This window comes from Nestor notabilis, unplaced genomic scaffold (genome assembly GCF_000696875.1).
Source record: "Nestor notabilis isolate BGI_N333 unplaced genomic scaffold, ASM69687v1 scaffold8116, whole genome shotgun sequence".
Taxonomy (NCBI): Eukaryota; Metazoa; Chordata; class Aves; order Psittaciformes; family Psittacidae; genus Nestor; species Nestor notabilis.
In genome coordinates this window covers 35,938-53,812 of record NW_009931417.1, presented here as the reverse complement: position 1 = coordinate 53,812, position 17,875 = coordinate 35,938, and the positions used below count along the sequence as shown (strand labels likewise).

At 38.9% G+C, this 17,875-nt stretch overlaps 1 protein-coding gene across 1 annotated transcript in view; it reads right to left on the bottom strand.

Annotated features, from left to right (window-relative positions):
* TEK (TEK tyrosine kinase, endothelial) overlaps positions 1–5,926 on the bottom strand; it is a 38,268-nt gene extending 32,342 nt beyond the window's left edge. Inside the window, 1 exon segment of the mRNA XM_010015875.1 lies at positions 5,752–5,926. Within this exon segment, the coding sequence (XP_010014177.1) occupies positions 5,752–5,926 (175 nt within the window).
* Between the last annotated feature and the right edge of the window lie 11,949 nt (positions 5,927–17,875).

The following is a 17,875-nucleotide window of genomic DNA, read 5'->3' as shown; positions in this document are numbered from 1 at the left end:
TATATTTTTAAAGCTTTATTATTAATTGCTTGAAGTGATGATTTGATTATTCAGGCCATTCTATGATTCTGTGATTGTCCTGAAGCTGGAAGTCCTTCCCTTGGTATTTGGAGCATAACAGAGGAAAAAGAAGAGCTGTGGTTAGAGGTAAGTGGAAAGATTAATACTTTTGAAGTCTTTAATAGAAGAAGGTAGGGCAGAAAATTCTAGTAAATTGCACCCCTTTTTCATCAGGTGAAGCAAGGAAAAAGGGGAAAAAATGGAATCTGTACTTAGTTTAGGTTTGGTGTTTTGCTGAAAGTAAAGCAGTCAGTTCCATATGACACACACTGCACGACTTAAAAATCATTTTGAGACCAATGGAAACATGCGTCCCAGACTATCAAATCATCAACCCTTCCTCCTTCAAGTCTCTTAAGAAACACCACCAGGCACTTCCACTGCTTGGAAGAATACGGTTTGACTTAGAACAAACCTAACTTGCTAAATAGCCTGCGTCTCAGCATTTCTCAACGTGTCTTATTTTGTAGTTACAAGATCAGTTGTACCCTCCTCAATGGTATTTTTCTGTGTAAATCACATGCCAATTTAAAAGAATTTATCTATTTAGGAACACAATTGGCAATCATGTAAGCAATTTTGCCAAAAAGGTATAGCTTTTGATTAATTCTTACAGAAGTGCTTAATAAATTACAATGATTTTTTTAAACTTATTTTTTTATTAAGTAATTAGCTAATTTGGAAGATAATCAAGCTGTTTGGCAATATTTGTCATATGGTGAGTGGAACATATACCGGACCAGAATTTAGCAATCTTTACTTCCCTTTTTCTGTGCACTCCACATTTATCAATCTATCTATCTTGATTATTTTTTGTTCATGCTTTAAAAAAGTGAATAATTGGGGTAGGAAGCAGTGAGGGGGAGCTTTGAAATCACATAGTCATTGTATGGGCTCGGTAGTCTTTTAGTGTCCTGGAAAGCAAAGATAGCAGCAGTTCAAGTAATTTCTCCTAGTGAGTCAAGTTTTCCTCTGACAGCTCAGTCCTCCACAGGAAAACAGGGCTGAAGTTATTATTACCCAAACAGATCTAGATTCTCTGCCATACAGCAGCAGCGGGGCAAAAATAGAGAGCCAGAAATACTGCTGGAAAACAGCTCATAAATGAGCAAAAAATCAGGTTTTCCAATGAAACCTTTCTTGTTGTCCATGGAGAGAATGTTACTACTTGTATCTTATGTGATGCTGCCGGGCAGCTGTGGAACAGCTCACAGCTCAGATACAAAGAACTCTTGCCCTTAGAAATAGTGCAATATTTATGGAGAGAAAGTCCTGTGAAACTAAAAAGAGACAAAAAATTAGTGACAGGACATCACTTTGCTACTTAGCAGAAGTGGGAAAACCAGAGCACAAGTGTGACAAATAAAATAGTCTGTCAAAGCTAATGGTTTCTTACAGGCACTTGGGTACATCTGAAGCAGGTGAAGCAAATGCCTTCTTGTAAAATAGTGTATAACTAGTTTCTCTACATTTCATCAAAACAGTCTCTTAAGATGTAAAAGCTAGAAAAGAATCATTGCTGTAGCTCAGTTAGAGTTTTCCTGGTGAGGGTGCCTAAATGTGTGTGTAAGTAACCAAAATGTAGAAAGATGCTTTCTCATGACTTTTCCTGTTGACCATAAGCAAGTAAAGCAGAAAACAACATGTCAGCAGTAATTGCATGTAACAAACAGCTGACATTATGCTAGGTAATGCTGAAAAAGGATAAGGAATGTGGGATAGCTTGACTAGGACAAACTTGTAGTTCAGCTACATCTGGCTGGGTTTGCAGCTAGCCAAATATGGTTACCACCATCAAGAAAGTACTTGCAAGCAAGAACTATGTCCATAACAAGGGTGGTGCTTATAAATTGCATTATGAAACTACTGTGTATACTGCATATGTATACTGTATGTTGCTTGTGTGCATGTACCAAGATGAAGTATGCAAAATAACATAGGTCATCAATTAGTCTTCTTAGCATGTGTCAGTGCATACAATGTGCTTAAGGTTAACCATCTGGAAATGCCTGTGAGTGCTGGCTGCTGTATACTCTTAGCATACTGTTAGTATGCTGTTGTACTCTAGTATACTCTTTGCCTGTACAGTACTCTCACTTTGCCACTGATTTTTCCGAGTAGAGTAATGGAAGATGTTTCTGGTGCTAAGCACACTTCGTGACTAATGAGGCTTGAGCGCCTGACTAGTGGCAGCCTGAAAATAACACAAAAGAAAATCATCAGCACAATCAGAAGCGCAGATGGAAATGCACTGTCAAGAGGGACCTATTGCATTCCAAAGAGGAATTTAATCAAGCTATTTCACTAGACAGACTGACAGAATGAAAAAAGTAAATAAATACCAGGCAAGCAAAATACCAATCTTGAAGTAAAAACTTTATATATATTACTCTTGAATCCAGAAATGTCATTTATGAAACATTTCAAAACCCTTTCAGAACACAGTAAATGCCTAATATCTTCACACCCTGGAAGTGTTTGCCTTTCCTAGTGATGAATTACTAAATTAATTTTGATGGATTTTTTTACTTCTCTGTGATACGACTCTTGTTTAACATCATTAGTGCATGTTCTTAGTTTGGGTGTTAGTTGAAGAACAATTATCAAACCTGTACCCTAAAAAAAAAATCAGCATTTTGAACTCTTAACAGGAAAGTCTCAAGTTTCCCCACGTGTCTCCACTGAAACTGCAGTGGAACAGCATCCTAAGTATGATCTTGCCACTAGCACAGGGTTGATACTATCTTTGGAAGACAGGTCTTCATTACAGTTTCTCGAAGATTTTCATCCATCCAGTCCCAGACAGATCTAGCATCACAGTGGGAGCTGACTGTGGAACTATACACATCTGTCCCACACAAATGGAAGGTGCATCCATTTTTGATTCATTTCTTTTGTGCCTACTCAACACTCTCCACACCAAAATGACTTCTTGGTTTTCCATAGCAAGATGTACATGGGGTTTGTGTGTTTAGGAGATGGGTCTGGGCCAAGCAGGCTCAGGTCTACATGACCGATACAGATCAGTTTTCCAACCCAGGTAATTCTCTTTGTGCAGGACCAACTCCACATCCCTTGCCCTAATGCAAGCTGCTAGCTGCAGTCGATCTCTCTGACTTCTATGCTCCCCCTTGTCTACCTCATGCCTTCCAGATGAAATTCTTGTGTCAGACTATTGCAAAATGTTACAACTTCATTTTTAACATTAAATGAAACTTTAACAAAAAAAAAAAATCCATCCAACCAGCTTAATTATTACTAAGCACCCCCAAAATCTAATATATATGTATATATATTTATATGAAACCTGTATCTAAAAAAATAACATATATTAACACTTGTGAATGTAGTGTGATTTCGTTTCACCCGTTTATATTTTACTCCTCAGGGTCTGATGCAATGTCTTTTCACTCCTGATTACTCCCCACTGCTGAAATGGCCTTTGGGAACACAGGCTTCCTATAGCTACTCTACCTCTCAGTGGGTCTGAACCAGGTATACACCGAAAGCAAACTGTAAAACTAAAAAATAAAAGGACAACCAGAAAGAATCAGACCACTTTTGTCATTTCATTTAGTGTCGGTGCACAGAGCTGCCTGCTGTTGGTTTTGCCTTCTAGCTGCAGAGCCAGGGAGCAATGAGTTCACAGCTGGTACTTGGTTTTTTGCAAACATATAGGCAGCAAGGTAACTAAACCAGAACAGGTCTCTTTATCCCATAAGACACATCCATCAATTTTGTAAATCATGATTGTCCTAAAAGAACTGTGCAGAAACACACATTCAGCAAGTCAGAGATTCAACCAGTGATTCCTGTGACAGGACCATCATTTCTGGATTAGATGAAGGATGTATCTCAAGAAGAGTCTAAATTACATATAAATTTCAGACTCATGAAAAAGGCACCAAGATACTCTTCCCTCTTGGTAAATAACCTAAGTGTAGCAGGCAGATGGGATTGCTTTGTCTCACAAATCAGATACACTTCAGGAACAAGAAATGAAATCCATTTTTAAATTCCTCTTGCAATTCACATTAGTAGTTTGATAATTTAGGTGTCTGAAAGGTTGTGTGTCAGGGTAATGTCTAGTCAGCATAGTTTAAATGAGGTTAAAAACTCTAACATAGTTTGTGTCCACTCCTTGGCTGGGGAGAGGCTCAAAACCCCAGGACTGCAGCCATAGGACACACTCTTTGAAGTTTAGGTGCTATTTTGGTCTGACAGCAGCATATTTGAAGACACTCACAGAGGCCTAGTCCCTTTAATTATGAGAAGAATAAAATTCTAACATGAGCGCCTGTTCATGGTCACAGGTGTGTATTAACCAGGGGTTAATACAGGTTTTGTTTAGGTTAAGTTAAATTTAGGAAGAGAAAAGCACATCTTGAAACTATTATTAGAATTTTTGCAGTCTAACTAACAATTATGACTTCTTGTAAATTTGAAGAGCCTACAGCATCATAATGGTGCTTGTGTGTATGGTAAGGTATGTTAAAAGTTGCTTAACTTTCTAAACATGTAAATGTGTCACATAATAATGTTAATATACACAATTTATCAGGGTTTTATTCATACTGATCCCAAAGAAAACACGGCCATCAACAGGGATGTTAGAGAGCTACCACTGAATGCCACTCCACTGTCAGCTCCACTGTTACCCTTTCTTAAAAGGCCAGTATAAAACTTTTGAGTCTTTTACCATATATGGGTCCAAAGCTAAATCACACACACAAAAAAAGAAATCTGGTATTTTTAGATTTAAGTTTATTGGTAGAGCAAAGCTATGGCACAGATTCTGTCTGTCTTACAGAAGGGAGACATTGGACAATGTATTTGTTTCCTGCCAGAAATAGTCAAAGAAATGTGCTTGAAGCTGGTTTTAATTGTTGCTGGTTTCCACAAATCTCTAACTGATAGAGGCCCTCTTGCTAAAATAAGGCTTACACATGAACATTTTTGAGACCTAGCCCACTATGAGAAGCTGAAAGCAAATTATCAGACCATTTGAGGATGTTAAAAGGCAAAAGGTGAGGTCTGACGCTCATTCCTTGCTTTTTCCTCTGCCTTCCAAGGGAATAGGTGAGTCTGCAGCTCTCTTTGGTCAGGATTTAACTAATTTAACTAGATCATACTTAGTTGCAGCCTTGGGGTTTGAATCAGTACTTCAGGATGGATTCCATGATCATTTTGATTCTACAAAATGTTGACGGGAGTAGAATGAGCCAAAAGAAAAGCGCATGGTGATGCTCAGTCTAGTTTCACAAATCCCAACAGGATTAAATTCAGCCCCTTGTCAGTGTAATTGAACATTTGCTATGGCAAGCTGTGGCCATATATACAGTGCAAAAGTAAGCATTTGTGTGTATTTTGAATGTTACCTTCCAGACCAGATCTTTAGCTCTAGCTGCAAATGGAGCACTGTTACTAAAACAATGACAACAAAAAAAAAAAAAAAAAAAAGACATTAAATCAAAGGCTATTTCTCATAACAGGAGGCAAGTCTTCATTTTGGAAAAGGGTGGAGTGGATTTTGTGCCTACCCAGGAACACACCCAGAGAAGCCCACGATCACTGGGGACGAGGTTAAGCCAGTTCACCGTCTGCATTGAGCGTAAAGCCTCCCCTGCTCAGAGAATGTCATTCCTGCTTTCCTGAACTCCGCCTGCAGTATCTAGAGGAAAGCGGGCTCACATTGTCTTCCACCGCTCGCCCCAGGAAACATGATATCATTCTCAAACAAAAGCGGGAAAGCTGACAGATCTGTTGAGATGGGTGTGACTACAGCACACACCTCGCTGCTGCTCAGCCCCTGTGGAAAAGGCACTGACTGGCAGCTCTTCAGTACTGAGCTGTCTGAACTGCCCATGTTTACAGCTAATCTCTGCAGATGACTTTTGTTCTTCCCCTACTTGTAACTTAACAAGTGTAGCTTGCCTGCTGTGTACATTAGGTGTATGTTTTCATGTAAAGAAACAGCAGAGACAAGGAGAAAGAGTTGAGCTAACTGGAGTTCCTTTTCTCATCTTTCATGCCACTTACATCACCAGGTTGTCTCCTTCAAGCGAAAAGCTGTAGTGATCTGAGGGCTAAATAGGCTGAATCAACATGCACAATCAAAAGCCACACAAGAGGAACTGGTATACAATATGCAGACTATTATAGCAATGGCTAGATAAGAATACTACCAAACATATATTTAACAGATTTTAAACATGTATTTTGCCTGTATTAATCTCTAGCCTTTTATGGGTGCCAAAAGTAAAATCGCAAACTCATTTTTTTATAATTTCACTTAGCTATTAACATGCTGCTAATCCAGAAGATCTGGGAATTTTAAAGCTAGTTACACAGCAATGAGGACTTCTGCTTTTTCTTGCTGCTTTCTTGTTTTCATTGCAGCACAACCTGCAGCTTTAGAGCACATTACCTTTTTGCTGGACTGGAAGAACATATACATGTCTCAATGAAATGGTTAGGAATGAGTTAAGGGTCTAAGGTTATTGTGTAAATTGTATTTCTGTTTTACAGATTTTGCTTGGTATACTACCCAGAACAAACTGTCTAGAAAGTCAAAATATGGATGGAGAAAGCAATACTCAAATGCTGAACAACTAAGAATCTGATGGCATGAGAACAGGCTTCCTCGGGGTTCTGCTTGTGATACCTTCAGCAAAGCATCTCTAACATTAATTCTCTTATAATACTGTAAACTAAATTTACATTAGTATAGTCTTACTGTGTACCTTTTCTGCAGATGTTTTATGACAAAATGCTGACTTGCTGAACTAATGATATTTGCTGGTAATACTGAACCATTCCTTAGCTGTATTTGAAGTGTTATTAACTGATCTTATATAAGATGTCCTTTTTCTCCACTGACTTTCATATAGTTTCCAGTTCTGGAATCTTGTCTGTCTAAAACTTCATCTAAAATCAGATACTGGAATACCAAGAAATGTCACATTTCCCACCACACAGCCAGTTCATGAAGTCAGACACAGAGCAAATATTCTTGGGGAAGATACCAATGGTTTCAAAGTTGTACGCTTTGTGAAAAAGTTAATGCCATTAGACAGAAGAGAAACCCTGTTGTAGTCTCTCTCTGTCTCAACAGATTACTTCAACAATTAAAAAGAGGTAGCAGTCAATTCCACATGTGGCTAAACCATCCCCAGCAGCTTGGTTACAGTCTTGCCCTCACTTGCTGTAAGAGGGCTGCACAGAGGTAAGTGGACTCACTGAAATAAATGCGAGTACTCAAATCTGTAAGGAACAGGGAGTCTTGCGCTTTGTCTGCATGTTGCACGAGAAACAAGAGAGGCATGACAGGTCAACCACAGATGTTAGGCTTACCTGAAATCATCAGGCTGAATCCATAGAGAACTAGATGTGCTAAAGTGTCCATGCTTTCCAAAATATATCCATCCAGTTCTTACAGTCGCTCATGGAGTATCCTTTTCTCGGGGTGGACGTTTACCGGTTACTCTTCTCCAGCATGGTACGCTGTTTACAAGTCACACGCAAGAAATCATAGCATTGGCGCAGGCTGGAACAGTCTCATTGCTGTCTGAGTACAGGGAGTTTAAGTTCCTTTTTCCTGTTTCCTTTGTAGATTAGGATGGGAAAGGCAGGATCTTAAAGGCATTTTGTATCAGTGGGACGGCAGGGCTGTGCAAATCCTGTCCATCCAGCAATACATCAAAACAGTTATCTGGAGCTGCTGGAGAAGCAGGGGACTGCTGTTGATCACGGTCAGCAAAATAGGAACAATGATGGCATCCTCCAGTAGGCGGGAGAGTGCAAATAAAAGCTCCTCCACCTAGGTACAGTAGGGGGAAGGTGTCATCCCCTCCTCAAAGTGCAGATCTACTGATTTCTCATGATGCTATCATATTTTCCCTTATTTATTAAATCCATGTGTAAGCTGCTGGCTGCAATGTGTCTCAGCATACAGTAATGAAAATGTGAAGTAAACAGTAACAAACCAACCAGAATAATCCAGTACAGATCAAAACCAACCACAATCCAGCAAACTACTCCATTAGTTCGTGTGCTTCACTGGAAACAATTCTTCTCTATGTTTGACAATTGGAAACAGACTGAAAACTTGTTGTAATAATAAATCACACCCAAGTTAGAGTTATTATGACTTCAGTGGGATCAAAATGCCCACATCAGTTAGTGGGGGTCTCAAAAGGCAGAAGTTAAAACAAAACTTAAGGGAAAAATACAAAGAAAAACACACCAAAAAAAAAAGAAGAAAAAAAAAAAAAAAAAAAGGAAAGGCAGCACTCAGCTATACAAACAGAATTGCAAATAAAGGGCAATCCTATTTACCCATTGACTAAATATAACCCATGACAATGTAGCATTTGAAAATCCTGTAGTTCTGCCAAGATGCTAACACCCAGAGTGACTTTTACAGAAGTATAGAAAAGTGAATGTTCAGCATCATTTTGGAAATGAAGTATGGGTTGATTCTACTTTGATTTGATTTCCTTAGAAAGACCTTTTAAGCCTTTAGTTGGTGTAGATTTCACAGAGGAAGTCCTTTACACTCAATATCTATTGCCACGTGGACAGGAGGGTTTCACCATCAACATGTTTTAATGCATTAACCTAGAGCTGCTCCTTACATGCTGCTCTTCCCCCCAAAAAAAACCCCAACCCAAAACAAAACAAAACTGAAAGCCAAACCAACTAGGAACTTAAACTTGAAAATACCCTCTGGGTGCAAAAACACAGCGATTTGTCCTTTACTAAAATCCCATTTTGAGGCTTACAGAAGGCAGAATATAAGATACCTACCTTGTCTTGTTCCAGACCAAAATAAACATAGAATTGTAGAATACTTAGGGTTGGAAAGGACCTTAAGATCATCTAGTTCCAACCCCCCTGCCATCGGCAGGGACACCTCACATAGACCATGATGCCCAAGGCTCTGTCCAGGCTGGCCTTTTCTCCATCTTTGATTTTGTGAACATTTTCTTCTACTCTTAGACACAGAGAGGCAGTGATTAACCACACTCCAATTGCACATTAGCAGAACACTCAGTGTATTAGCTGATAGTAAGTACTATCATAATTCCTACCTAGTGAATAACTCTGCCCTGTTTCTCATTTAACCTACTTCTAACATGACCTATCTTTACATTTTTTTCAGTGTATTTTGATTTGCTGGATGCAGAGGATTAAACAACTTCAGTCAAGGCTCTGGTTCTCCAGATTGTTATTGTGAGCTTAGGCTTTTAAACTTCTCACTTAAATCTCACTCCCCAGGGCATAAACAGGTCACTGACAAGAAATGCTTCGTGTCTCTATTTTTAAAGCACCTAAATGCAAAGCAATGCATACGGACTGCTGCTGATACTGATTTTGCAATATGCATAATTGGCCAGGTGAGCTATTCACTGTTTTTTGAAGAATCAGCTTGTGCCTGCTAGTCATATGCCATGACAAGCTACCTGTCTCTGGAATGAGAGTAGACAGCCTAAATATGCAATACTCCTGAAACACAAGAAGGCTGCAAACACTTGCTGAAGCCAGAGAAAAGGAAATACATACTTACCGAGGTCAGAATTTGGTTGCGATACCAGCCTCAGGAGGCTCGTGTATTTGTTTTGTGTTTCAGTATATGATTTCACTTTGAAGAAATAAATAATAGCATCTATGATTCAGCAAATATTTAAGTACTTGTTTATGTGTAATAACTGGTTAAGCTCTGTTTCTATATGGAAGGTTTTTAAGTGCCACAGTTTGATAATTGCTTCCACTGATGTCAAAATTAATCACACAATAAACTTTTGATGGACTGTGGAAATTAAAGGATTTCACTGTTCTGGCACATTCTTACTCATATTGAAGTATCTGCCAGTCCTACATTCTGTATTTTCATCATTATAGTTGTGGCTACAGCTTCCCTGGCAGTATTCAGGCCAGGTTGGATGGGGCTTGGAGCAACCTGGCCTAGTGGAAGGTGTCCCTGCCTGTGGCAGGGGGGTTGGAACTGGATGATCTTTATAGTCCCTTCCAACCCAAACCATTTTCTAATTCTATGATTCTGTGCTATTAGACTATAAGTCTTCCTAAAAGTAGGTCAGATCAATTTTCTCTTCTATGAACTAAAACCTTTATGATATGATCATCTGATTACTGAACAACACAGAAGTGCAGTAAAATTGTCTATTCCTTCCATGAAGCAGCAATGATATCACAGCAGGATCCCATGCACGGGTCCATCTCTTGCTGTCTGCTCCTCAGCTTATGTTGACAGATTGACGATCAGGATGATCCTAAATCAGCCTTCATTGACTATAAAAGGGCAGAAGAGTTGGAAATAGCCTTCTGGCAAAACCAGATTGCCAATGAAAGAAGCTGAGGTGAAAGTGAGAATGGCAGGAAAAGTAAAATATTATACCAAGTTATTCCAGCTTTTGCTGTTCGTAAGGCTAGCAGAGGCTGTTGACTACTGTGCTGGCCAATGAGCAGGCCTATGGCACATCCTCATGAGGATATTTGGGCCCCACGGACTACACCCTTTATCTTTTCCAAAGGTACTTGGAAAGACTCAGAAAGGCTGTCCAACCCCTGTGTGATTTCTAAAGTGTTCCCTGCAGGAACATCGTTTTTGTGGGTGATTAACTGCTGATTAACACACGTCAGCATTCACGCCTAATTTAATGCCCATCACAATGGTATGCATGAGTTTTTAAATTAGCTACAGCAAGGAAATAAATTGTCTTTCAACATGTAAACACAATCCTAGCGTTAAACATGGCTTTTCATAACTGTTTGCTGAACACTAATTTTATGATATGCCAAGTGCCCTGAACTCCTGACACCAGGCTTTCCTCTTTAGATAAGCAGCACGCTTGTCTCAATCCATTCATACACGCTGCAGCGCATGGAAATATGTGAGGAGGAAAAAGAAACAATGCCACGCTGCACTTCTTTAATCAGGTAGATGTGTTAGCAGAAAGCACATATCCTCTTGCAGTGTCTGTCTGTATTATGCCTTTTGGAAACAAGCCATTACTTTGGCCTTGACATGATGTTAATATGTGGCAGAAAAGGAACTTTAGGAATTATTACTCACTGCAATCAGCTAATGTGGAGCAGAGGCCCATAAATAAAAGAGTTTAAGCTTCTTTCCTTAAACAGATCCTGTTCTCCCCTACAAAACAGCCTATGCCACTGAGGCCAGCCACAGCCCCTAAGCCATCTATGTTACCTGGAAGTTAGAGGTAGGATCCAAGTGGCCAGTCAGAGGGCAGGTGCTGTGGCTGGTCAAAGCGGTCGGGAGGACGACCATCCTTACACAATGCAGTGGCAGTGTAGAAACTGGGGGGAGATAAAGGTTTCTGTGGTACATAGCTAAAGATAAACCATAATAACAGGGAAGGGACAGTACGGAGGAGTGGTGATATAGGTGGTTGTGAGAACCTCTAAGGCGGAGTAGAAAAGGTAGTAGAATCTGGTTTTTGTTGCAGCTCATTCTCTTAATTTGGCATGCTGAGGAGGTGTGGCTACTTATTGCTTTTTCTGCTGCCTCTCCTGCATATGCATATTCAAAAGGTAACTCAGGATTGCAAACGTAGCTAGCATCAGGTTTTTTTGCTCAGAGTTTTTGTTTTCTTCTGCCAAAAGAGCTTCTCTTGGATTTTCAGGAGACCATAGCCTTGAAAATGTCTATGAGTACTGAGCAGTCAACAGAACAGCCTTAGCCAGAGCTGTCGCTTTCCTATCTTCCTAGCTACTGAAATGAAATGGAATTGACTACAGAAGACTTGAACACAAGATCTCATGGGAATCTCAGGTTTCTTTCAAGGGGAAAATTCAGCTGATGAAACAACACAGGAATACTTTCGGGCCTCTGTATCAGTAAAGCCATTGTGAAGGACATCAGGCTGTTTGACTAAGGGCTCTACTCCGGAAACTTTTACTTTGCGAGTCACTTGCATTTTGCTGAAATAGGCTTTATGTAGATTTTACAATAATCTGTTGTCAACAGAAGATCAAAATAATCACTTTTGTTTCCCAATTCTTCATAGACCAAAGGGACTATTTTTTAAAAAATAGATGGAGGAAGAATGTGTGAGAAGTGAAGTTATGAGCCAGCAGCACTGGTGGTCCCTGATGATGTCAAACACATATATGAAATCACATGAGCCAGAAGTAAGCAATCTAGTTATATCCCATTTAGTTTTTGTTATGAAAACAACAAAACTGAGTCCTTGTTGTCATTGTTTTTGAGCACATTGTTTTCATACTTTAGAAACACACCCACTCTGTTTTTTTAAAAGATCTGATAGAAGAGGTGATTCTGACTATGTGCTAAATTAACCCCAAATTAAGCTTTTGTTTCTCTGCCAAGACTTGGTCAGGGTCTGGGAGCACGAACATAAGTGATGTTCATTTGCTGCCCCAAAGTCAAAAGAAGCCTGGAAATGAATGAGATTCTCCAGCCTGAAGAGGTGTTACCCAGTGGGAGATAAGCAGAGCTCATACAAAATCTAGAGCTCATGATTTTTCTCCTCTGTTCCGTTACTGCTTTTCTGCTTAATTTTTCTACAATACATTTTGAAGGACAAATAAGTCTGTGTATTTAACAGTAACAAGTGTATATCCAAATATATATTTAATATTAACAACTGTACATCTAAGTGTCTTTAAGATATTATCATTGAATCACCCCAAATGGTGCACAGCAATAAGATATGACTGCCTAAAGTAGCCTAGCATTAATGAGGCAAATTTCATATCTGAGCAATTTGGAGACAAAGACTAATTGTGCAAGCCACTTATTGCACATGAGGTTTGCAGCTCTGACTATTGCTTCCAAGGACCAGGAAGTGGGTCGTGGTCATTAGATCTCAGGGTTAGTGTTTTCATCCATTAAGGTTACCAAAAATCACTCTTAAAATCCTGTTTGCAGGACCCACTATCTTTCACTGAATTAACCTCTCACTGTTAATGTGATTCTAATGGTCATTTTTATTTGATGACTGCATCATTTAATTTTATTTAGCTGTAACCAGTATTCATCAAGTATGCTGTCTACCTTGCTCAGTTTCCAAATTGATGTCACACTGGGACTGGCTAAAATCTCACTCTGATTTAGGAGAACCAGATGTGCACTGCTGGTGAGCTGCAGTGTAACTGTTCCTTCTCTTGAACGCTACAGCTTTAACTTCAGTTTTCTTTCTTTCTCTGTGAGAGAAAGTTTTCTAAATTGCATACTTATTTTAGTGTTTGAACAATATAATTTTTGCAATTCTTTAAATATGGAAGTTTGCTAGAGACATGCACATCTCATCTTAAGGCAAGAAGTTAAAATGTAGATTTGCATATGGGTAAAAAACTTCAGTAATTTTCAGCTCAATAATCCTAAAAAACTATCAAATACAGAAAACACGAAAAGTCCAAGCCAGTAAACACCTTCTTTTCATTTTATTTGGAAGAAAAAGAAGGGACAGATAGAATACAGAAGATCTGAAGGCTTTATTTGGAATTTTTTCTCTCATGCATAACTGTTGGTGTGACTGATTCTACCGATAATTTCTTCTATAATCATTATTTTAATTTTCTAATTTTCAGAGGTGGTGAGTCCCTCTCACACCACTTGAAATAGTATTCATCAGCAAATTTGTGATGTATTTTGGACAATGGTGTCTTGCACCTTACTCATCTTTTGCTGCACAGCAGAAATCTTGAGCCTGATCCAAAGACTCCAGTGTTCAGTGCATCAAGCTCAGCCACTTTGTAGCTTTCAAGGAATTAGCTTTATCAGAGGAAACAAGAGCGGATCATTTTACATTTCTGGCTCTTTTTTTTTTTTTTTTAAATGTGGGAGGCTTCCTCATTTCACACATTTGGCATATTGTCCAGCCATTCCTCCTTCCTGACAGGAGAACGCTGCAATCCGGGGAAAGGAACAACTCTTCCTCTGCTTCAAACTTCTGCCAATGCCAATGAATGATTGATCAAAGCTGGGATTTTGAATTCAGATCTTCTCTGCAGTTATGAAATCCTTAAAGGCTTCCTACCTCTTAACCGAAAAAGGGAAAGACGACAACTGGTTTGTTTGAGAGTAATTCAGTTCCCCTTTGAGGAGATTAACATGCACTCCACAGTCTTGCTCTGGCTGGAATTATCACCTAATATACATAGTGCTCATCTAGAATCCACCACTCTACATGTGCTCAAGTGAATGCCAATTTTATGATCTTAGAATCTGAGGGGTTTTTTCACTTCAGACACTTGCCACATCCACCCCACCCCGATGCTTTATCACTGAGACATGTTTCCAAGGAGCTCACACAAAGCAGATACTTTGCAGAATAAAATAAGCATTTTAATATATTTTTCCTCAAACTAAGGTATTGTATGGCTAGTACCTCATCATAAGGTGTGCCTTATGCCTTGTATTTTTGTCTTACACTTGCAGCAGAAAAATAGACTTAAAAAACCAGAAAGACTTTACAACCACTTCACTTTGGAAACACATTTCCTCCAGTTGTGAAACACACTATACCAGCACTAAGAAACGTTAAATAATATCAGGCAGAAAGAATTAAAAAAGAATCTCAGTGTTCTGCCCACTTGGGATTTCTCACAGAAATGCTGCATGTTGTCTTATAATGCTCGTTAACAGAAAGGAAAAAAATCAACTCATTTTGAAAGAAAAGTAACTTTTTTTGATCACAATGAAAAGCAATGGAAATAAGATGAAGCAGAAAGACCAAGCAGAGGACTCACCTGCAGCAAAAGTACAGCTTGCCTGGATGTATGATATGTCTGAATAGGGGAACAAGGTTGGTGCAATGTCACCCCATCATGAGCTGAGAATAATGACATTCATTCCTACGCTCAACATGCAAAGCACAAACATAGAAACAACAGACCCTTTGGTTGAAGGTTTTGAAATTGAAATGCTGATTTCTGTGCAGTGTGCCAGTGAAGTGGGATTTGGATTCACAGACACTGTCAAACCTGGCATTCTAATGCCTCAGTGGCATCTTTCTGGAGGAGGACCAGGTTAGGTAACTTTTAAACAAACTATACGTAAACCCATGGGCTTGTAGGGATGCGCCCACATGTGCAGAAGCAGCTGGCTGATGGCATTGTGAGGCCATTCTCAATTATCTTTTCTTCATGGTGACGAGAGGGGCTTCTGGAGACTGAAAGGAAGCAAACGTCATGAAGACATGAAGAGAAGGAAGAGTGAGAGGGAACTACAGGCTGGTCAGCCTCACCCCAATCCCTGAAAAGGTGATGGAGAAACTTATGCTGGAAACCATTTCCGAATACATAAAGGATGGGAAGGCGATTGTGAGTAGGTAGCATGAATTCATGAAGCAGCAAGTATGCTTAATCAGCCTGATAGCCTTCCACAATGAAGTAAGTAACTCAGTGAGCAGGGAGAGAGCTGTGGAAGTTTACCTCAACATCAGCAAGGTGTTTTACACGGTTTTCCATAATATCCTCATAGATAAGCTGACAAAATATAGGTTAGGTAAGTGGACAGTGAGGTGGACTGAAAATTGGCTCACTGCATGGTTTAATCAGCCGTGGTGAGACAGGTGAGCAGAAAAGGTTTTAGATTTCTTCACCCGATAGATGTTGCCACTCAGTGTCCTCTCAGTTTGAAGTCATCACATAAAATGGATAAAAGCTTGCCTGGGGAGAGAAACCTGTGTCACTGAATTACTGTCTTGATAAACACACAGGAACTTTGGTGAAAAAATGCCTTATGTCTGGTACTTATACTTGTGTTTAAGAAAATATAAAAAGAATTAAAGTTATTTTCACTGAGATGTTGAGAGCTAGATATGGATACAATTTACTCAGCTCACTTCTGGGAATGAGTTGTTAATCTCCTGAAGAGAGATGAAATGCCTGGTGTGTACCTCAGCATTCAGAATCCATACAGTTCTTTTCAGCCATGGGTACTATGATCATAATCCGGGACCATAAAGAGGAGCTGTTAAAAGACAGAACAACTGACAAGATTTTCAGACAGGCACAGGTAATTTGGAGATCCCTGAATAGCACAAGGAAAAGAACAGCACGCTGGAGAGACGACTTTTATGACAAGCATCTCATGGGAACACCACAAAAATCTGCAAACTCTGCCATGCTATCTTACTGAATCACTACCAAGGAATAAAACTATCCCCTGCCATGAGTGAAAGCGAATTTAAAGCAGTCTGTTTATTCAGTCTGCAGCTTTTTTTCCATTGTTCATTAAAATGTGTTATTGTAGCGCAAGTGGAATTCAGGAGGCAACCTCTCCGGCTGATGGTTTGGTTGGTGAGAATATTAGACTTCAACTTTATCTCAGCAAATAATGGTCTCTCTCTGGAATAGCTGAAACTTTGACAGGAAGGAAGAGACATTAGTGGGAATTTCCCCTAGATAACAGTCCTTGGTTTATAGAAATCCTGTTCCATTATCTCTAAATATTATTCAGACATAAATATACAGAGCAACAGCATTTACTGTGCTGAATTCGGAAACACGGTGCTTCTCTGGGAGAATATTCAATTTATTTTTTTTTACATACCTCTTTATACTCCCAATGACAATCACAGATTTGAGAAACTTACTGACAAAAATACAGAACTTTAATTTCAATGGACTCAGCGTGTTTTTTAATTCTTGGTCTACTCCAGTTCTATGAAGTGAAGCATACAGTCTACTTTTTTTTTTTGGAAAATTATTCTAAGAGACTAAGACAACTATAAATCCAGACCCTGCTTTTTGTTATTCTTTTTTGAAAAGGCTAGATTACTGTCTGACTAAGATTCTTATCTACGGTCAATTGTGCTTTTTTTTTCTCTTTGATCAGGACTAGGTTACAACATACCAGGTGGAGAAAATGATCAATAGGTAGTTTACAAATACATGTAGAACATGAACGAAATCCCCACATGGAAATTTTGTTTTATGTAAATGTTTTCTGAAATTTCTGAAAAGCACATTGTTATTTCTGCATCAGTCCTTGTTTTGTTCTATAATGTTGAATCTCTTACTACGTATTTTTTCAAAGTAAAGGTTGCATATGACACTGCAGCTTGAAACCTGATAAAAAAAAATTGCAGAAAATACAAATAATTTTCTCTGTTATTTCTTTTATTGGTAAATACTACAAAAGTAAAATGCTTTGCACAAGATCAGTAATAGTTATGCTGCACTTTGCATATCATGGTTCTCCTCTTACAATTTTATTAAAAAAATATAAAATAAAGAAGTTAATCATTGGGAAAGGAAAATTTTCTAACAGATATAAAGTATATTTGCTTGTCCTCCTTAGATGTTTTCCTTCCTTGTCATAAGTTGCTGTTTAAATAGGGATGGTATGCTGATATCACCATTAATCTTATACCTTTCATTTAAGAAAATGTGTATTAGATCCTGCCAGGCAGCCCTTATTCAAGGAAAAAACTCCTGTTCTGTTTGGCAGGGATAGGCCTACAAGACAATTAGAGATCCACTGTGTAAAGCAGACTAAAGTTTCACATTTCAATCCAGCAGTGGGCCTCAGTAAAATATTCTGATGATTTTACACTCATTGTGCAGTATTTCTTTTTTATTTCTACAAGTTTATAAAATTCAGAAGTTCATTTCTAAAATTTTTAACTGTTGCAAAAGAGGAATAGTATTAAAAACTGTGACTTCTAAAAACCTGGAAGAACTACTTTTAAGAGTCTGTTGCCATAGTGGTGAGTGTATGAGTTCAGCAATCTAGTTTTCCATGCTGCCTGTGCACATCTTTCATTGTTGGTCCACTGGGGCAGGAAGGAAGCGCCTGGAT